The sequence below is a fragment of the Meleagris gallopavo genome, chromosome 25 (assembly GCF_000146605.3).
Source record: "Meleagris gallopavo isolate NT-WF06-2002-E0010 breed Aviagen turkey brand Nicholas breeding stock chromosome 25, Turkey_5.1, whole genome shotgun sequence".
NCBI lineage: Eukaryota > Metazoa > Chordata > Aves > Galliformes > Phasianidae > Meleagris > Meleagris gallopavo.
This window is the reverse complement of record NC_015035.2, coordinates 4,945,889-4,951,924: the sequence shown is the minus strand read 5'-3', so window position 1 is coordinate 4,951,924 and position 6,036 is coordinate 4,945,889. Positions and strand designations below refer to the sequence as shown.

The window sequence follows — 6,036 nt, the reverse complement described above, 5'->3', positions numbered from 1 at the left end:
CGGCTCCCGTCGGGGCACGCTCGGCGCCCCGCTCCCGCAGCCCCGAGCCCTGGAAGCCCGGACGGAGAGAAACAAAAGGTATTTGCTGACGTGGGCGTCGGACAGAGACGCCCGAGGGCTGGGGACACAATTAAAGGGGCAACGCACCGATTGCAGGCGCAGCCCAGCAGCTTCCTCCGCCTGACCGCCCTGCAGCCTTCGCTGCCTTCCTCTGCCACCCACGTGCCGCTACCTGACCGCGTATACCGCTATTGTTAGCGGCTGGATAGCTTTCGTGTGTGGAAGGAAGGCGCCACCTGAATGGGAAATATTTGTAGTTCTGTAAAGCAGGATTTATTGCTTTACTCGATAAGAGTATTTTTATAACAGGAAAGTCTTGCGTTCAAACAATGGAGGACATCCAAAAGCAAAGGACTGCAGATGGGTGTGTGCTGTTGAAATTGAAAGGATCCTGGTGCTGACATTGATTCAGCTGTAGCCAGGTGGCTGGTCAGGCATTTTTGAGTTTCCATAAGGTCAAAGTGAACAATAAATAGAGCGGAAGGTACGGTGCTGTTTGCCCAGGAGTAAAGAAAGGATTCAGTGTGCATCCTTATCTGATTGAGTCCTCTTCTCCAGAGACTGTGGTGCTCACATCTATTTTCGTAGCCCACAATAAATGAATGTTTTTGCCTTTTTTTCTCATATCTGGAGTAGTTTATATCCCAAACTGGGGTGTATCATACAAAGTGTCATTTGTTTTGAGCTTTTGTGGTGGGTTTTTGTTGTTTTTTTTTTATTAATTGTGAAGGCAGCTGAAAGCCAGTCTTCCTGAACCTTGGAGATAAAAGCAAATGCCATTTTTGGGATAGTAAATACAACATTTTAGATAATTTAACAGAAAACAAAAATTGGGGGTGGATGTATGCAGTAATGGAAGGAAAAAAGCAATTCAAGTCTCACATAAGCCATAGATTTACATGGCAGGTAGAATCCTGTATGAAACACCTGAATTAGGGGAAAGATGCATGTATTTGGATTCAGTGAATCAGTCTTTGAAAGGAAGGCAAGAAAAGCTGCTAGAAAACAAGGCAGTTAAAGCTGAGATGTGAAATGGAGGTTGATGAATCTGTGTCTGTGCTGCTGACCACGGTTCTGTGAGCAAACAGTGAACATTTCCAGGCAAACAGAGATGGTCTTCCAATGGCAGAGTAGAGATGGAGAAGAGACAAAAGCAGAGGACTGCACGGAAAGCAGAGGTATGAAAGGTGTGTCCTGAAGCTGACATTCCCCCGTGTTCATCAGAGCAAACAAATGGAAAAGCAGAAGACAGAGTGGCTTATTAAAAACCAGTGACGAATCAAAAATGCAGCAAGAAATAGCAGCTAAGAGCATTCAAAGCAATCAGAAACTGATGAAGATGCAAAAAGTACAAAAAGTACAAGGAAAAATGAAAGAAACAGCAAAAAACAAAAAGGAAGGCGGTGGGGCATGTGGGGAATGGGGTGTCCCCAACCCCCCCCCAGGAAGAAAGCAGCAGATTTATCAGCCTAGGTTTTGTCTGCCCAAGTCTGAAACACCTCCAAGCACGGCTTGGATCTGTGGGGCTGCAACTGGAACCTTCCAAACTGTGAGCTGGGTGTGCAGCAGAAACAGAGCTGCAATGTACCAATATTAGCAGGATTCCAAACGGTTCTGTTCAGCCTTCTTCAGCATCTGAGGGTAAAACGAAATGTCTTTCGTGTGACTCGACAAAGCTCCAAAAGCAATATTCAGATCAGCTCCTGAGAAGTGAATTAAATTCCTGGTAACAGCCCGTTGCGGTCTTTGCTTTCCCTTTTTGGAAAAAAAATGCTATTTCTGCTAATGAATGGCGTGTGATCCTAAGAGGGGCATGAAGGAGACAACCACAAGATGCAACGCAAGGAGATTAAAAGAAAATAAAACAGTATTATTTTAATTTAGAGGAAAACAAACAAAATATATGATTGGATATGTAAAATGAAGAACATGGAAAATATAAGGCACTTGTCCTGTAATAGAAAAATAAGGAAACAACAACTGAAATTAAAGCCGTAGATGTAGAATGGTCATCTTTTTAAACACAAAACAGGTGTGGGAATTGCAGTGTAGAGCTACAACTCCAAGCTTAATAAGACGCTTTAAAATCAGCTACAAACATTTCGGTATGGTGCTGAGCATAACAAAGATGTACAAAGCAGTGCAGCCCTGCTTCACCAGGGCAGTCAGTTAGAGGTTACATACATATATATCGTTTGCCTGCACTTAGTGTCTTCTTATGGGCAGATTGCTCCGTTTGCCCACTTCATGTCTGTTTTTTCCTAAAAAATCTCGTCCTCCTAAGCCATCCTCAGACTTACAGTACCTGATTACATTGAATACCGATCCAGAAATCCCTTTGCTTCTAAAAACTCCCTGACGTATACAAAAGTGTCGTTTTGCTGTTGGCAGTTAAGATTTCAGGCCTGGATTGGCACTTTCCCCCTTCCCTTCATGCACCCCCGGACACAAACAGGGATTTCCCAGCCCTGCTGCCCAGGCTGTGGCAACAGGAGGCGTTTCTGTAAGCGAAGGGCAGCTCTCAGCTGTGTCAGAGCTCAGCCCGGCTCTGCAGCCTGCCCACATCATCCTAGGGCCTTCCTGAGCTCAGGCAGATCGGGGCCTCCTCCCAGGTTGGCATCACCACAGACTGAGGCTGCGCTCCATCCCCTCGTCCAGATCATCAGTAAAGACGCTGCCCAGAGCTGCCCGCAGTGCCGACCCCTGGGGAGCCCTGCTGGTGCCCGGCTGGGTGCAGCTCCATTCTCACCGCTCCAGGCCGGCCAGCAGCTTTTTACCCCGTGAGGAGCGCAGCCGGCCCAGCCTCGGCCTGCAGCTTCCCCACAGCGCTGACAGACAGGGAGAGGCTTTGCTGAAGCCCAGCTAGATTTCATGCGCAGATGTTTGCATTAAAATAAAGTACTTTACAAATGGCTATAAAAACACAACGCAGTCTGAGTGAATAAATTTTACATGAAAATGCTTTTCCAGTTAAACATTTTTATATGCTTTTTCTTAATTCTTTGCCTAGCTTTTCTAGTCATAATATAATATGAAGACTTAATGAAATTTCATGGAAAATTATCTTTATTTCTGAATGCTGAAGAGTAATTTACATCGGTGTGCAACTTTTTTGAGTATCAGACCTTACCTCTTCGAAAGAGGTTTTGAGAAGAGACTCACTGTCTGCTGTAAAACTTATCTTGTAGTACTTCAGCTTCTGTGTTCAGCCGTTACTCCACTCAGGAGTGGATTATTTCTAATGAAGCAAAGTATGGGAATGTTGATAGCGAAACTCAGGATGGACTCAATGACATGTCCATGAACACATGCAAATCTGGACCTGTCCAAGAGAAACCAAGAGGTCTTTGTAGATGACAGGCTGGTGGAGGGCTGGTGGGCAAGACAGGATTCCCACGCAAAAGGAACTCCATGCACCGGTGTTTGTCTCACAACTACCTAATATTTGGTTTTACTTCCTTCTCCTCTGCTTCATCCTCACTGTCATCAACCTGCTGGATGACCAGATCGGATGACCCATCCTCCACGATCTCCACATCAGATTTGTTGTCTTCCCCGTAGTGCCACCTGGAATCCTTGTCCCCATCTGGAGGAAATTCAAGGGGTGCTTCAGCCTCCAAGTCAATGCGAATGCTGTCGATGCCGGCCTCAGCCAGGCACTCATTGCAGAGCCTGTAGCGCCTCGTCCCCTCCTGCACCACCTGCCCCGTCAGCTCCGTCACGTGGCGTTTACACTTCCTGCAGATGAGCTTACAAGCCTGATGAATCTGGGGAAATGGAGATGAATACATTTATCTGGTAGCAGAGAGAAAGCGTTTTAAGACGACAGAAAGTAAAGCTAGAGTGCCATCAGCGGTAGCATTAACTCACTCTGAGGGGCAGTCAAACACCGCTCATGAAACATCCCCAGCAGCTCTAGTTGTGCACTTCATCCCAATCACAGAACTCACACAGCGCAGTGCCCGTGTGAGCCAACAAACAAATGCATCCCCTTTCACAGGAATTATGCTTCAAACCAAATTAGTTATCTATTACCTCTTCTTTACGGGAGTCAATATAGCGACCAGACAGGCTGGTGCTGTTTAAGCAGACCTACACACGGAGCGCAGCGCGCGGCGAGCAGCTGTACGCACTGTGCGGAAGTGGCTGCTGAGGTGATCCAGCCTGCTGAACCGCTTCCCACACGCCTCGCAGGGGTACGGCCGCTCTCCTGTGTGGCACCGCAGGTGACGCTTCAGGTCGGCCTTTCTTTTCACCATGTGAGTGCAGAACGGGCACTTGAACCTCATCCTGGGCAGATCATCTGTTAGGGGATAATCTGGTTGTAAAAAGAAGTCATAGCACGTCCACGCCTTATAGTTACCGTAGTTACAGAAAGCAGCAGAGACAGGATAGGAGATCGCTTCTATTCAAAAAACATGCAGTAGGTCTCTTCAGATGCAGCCCTTGTGTAAAGTACACAGGAGTGCAACGAGGGAAAAGGAGCCGACCACTAGCTATATTAAAGGGAGCTTAAAAAACCAAAAAGATCGTGACCATATAGCTGCAAAGACACTGAAAAATATGTACTTCATCTATTCATCATTGTCAAAGAGAAGATCTCAGCTTTCCAAGTTACATTTATGGAAAACACAGAGCATTCCTGGTTAGTGCCCGCCCTCCAGCAGTGCAGCTCCTACTGGCACAGCAGGCAGCTAACAGGCAGCACGAAGACTCACTCCTACCTTCAGCCCAGCCGCCCATCACACCCACAATGGAGGGCATGCCGGGGTACTGCTCGTCTGCTTTGGGAGACCTGGATTTGCTGGAAGGTCGGGGCGAGTCGCGCTCCTGCTGCGGCACGGCCAAACTCCTGGAGAGCACGTCAGAGCCCTGGCTGTACGGATACCCCACGTGAGGAGATTCCACTTCTGGCTCAATCTGGACCTGGTCCTCAGATTGGGAAATGTGGCCGGCAGGCTCAGCAGCCCGGTCCTCGAGTTTGCTCGACTTATAGTGAGGAATGTCAGAAGGCTGCTGCAGTCCCAGGTGCCGGGATTTCTTTATGGAATCCTGCCTTTGCTCATGTTTGGACGGCTGCTGCTGCGCGTTCCTTTGAGGAGCTGGATAGTAGTTGAAATTGCTCCAAGTGTTTCCCCTCACGCACGTCCCCTGCTCTGGATTCGAGTGCGAATGCGAGGGGCTTTCTGCCCTCCAGCCCGCGCCGTACGGGCACGGCTGCTCCCCGCCATTGGAATTCACCTCCTTGTCCGAAAGGCTGAAGTAGCGATCCTTCTCCTTCTCACTGATGTCCAGCGACGACTTAATGAACGTTTTGCACACACTGATGACGTCGGTCATCTGAAGGTAGCTGGCAGCTGACATCACTTCGATGACGTTCTGACCGGTGAGAGACAGTTTGCCCGAATACACAAAATCCAGAATAACTGTAAAAGTGTCAGGAGAAAATGCCTGGAAAGTGGCTGTCGTGGGCTGAGTCATTTCCTTGGAGCTCTGCGAAAGGAGCATCTTGAAGTACCCGCTGCTGGCAAACAGCACATTTCGGTGTGCTTTGAACACCTTCCCCTCCACCAGGATGCTGCAGTCGCAGAACAAGTCCTGTCTGCGCTGCTCATTGAGCTGCTGCAGGAGGTGAAACTGGTGGGACGAAATCTCCATTCCAGAACAGCTGCGGTGTCCCTCTAGGAAACAAACAAACAAATTAGAAACTCGACTTCTGCATTGAGCAACTCGCTAAGGACGGCAGACCCGATTTTACGGATATTTTGAAAAATAATCTTATTTAAACACACAAATATGTTTCAATTACAATATCCATATATCCACGACCACGCATTTCAGTTCGAAAAGGATGGAATGAGTCCAACTAAGGCCGTCCCCGTTATTTGGCAGCGACGTCAGGGCTCCAATTGGGAGGAATCGCAACCCGAGGATGCAGGAGGTGAGAAACGGGCCGGAGCCGCGCGGCCCTCAGCC

At 48.2% G+C, this 6,036-nt stretch overlaps 1 protein-coding gene across 2 annotated transcripts; it reads right to left on the bottom strand.

The window, feature by feature from the left end:
- Positions 1 to 3,103: 3,103 nt before the first annotated feature.
- Positions 3,104 to 6,030, bottom strand: ZBTB8A (zinc finger and BTB domain containing 8A). Of its 2 annotated transcripts, XM_010723468.2 has the most exons (5): positions 5,870 to 6,030; positions 4,785 to 5,741; positions 4,194 to 4,363; positions 3,499 to 3,827; positions 3,104 to 3,382 (listed from the first exon to the last, which is right to left on the bottom strand). In XM_010723468.2, exons 2-5 carry the CDS (start codon positions 5,716 to 5,718, stop codon positions 3,253 to 3,255), a joined length of 1,563 nt encoding a protein of 520 aa, XP_010721770.1. In that variant the 5' UTR covers positions 5,719 to 5,741; positions 5,870 to 6,030; the 3' UTR covers positions 3,104 to 3,252. The 2 variants fall into 2 exon arrangements, with proteins under 2 accessions (XP_010721770.1, XP_010721772.1); XM_010723470.3 differs by lacking the exon at positions 3,104 to 3,382 and having other exon boundaries at positions 3,738 to 3,827; positions 4,096 to 4,363.
- Between the last annotated feature and the right edge of the window lie 6 nt (positions 6,031 to 6,036).

Coding starts and splice junctions, on each gene's coding strand:
- ZBTB8A (XM_010723468.2), bottom strand. CDS start 5,718: ATGGAGATTTCGTCCCACCAGTTTCACCTCCTGCAGCAGCTCAATGAG. Junction 4,364..4,784: donor GATGGGCGGCTGGGCTGAAG/GTAGGAGTGAGT, acceptor ATCCCCTAACAG/ATGATCTGCCCAGGATGAGG. Junction 3,828..4,193: donor TCAGCAGCCACTTCCGCACA/GTGCGTACAGCT, acceptor CCATTTCCCCAG/ATTCATCAGGCTTGTAAGCT.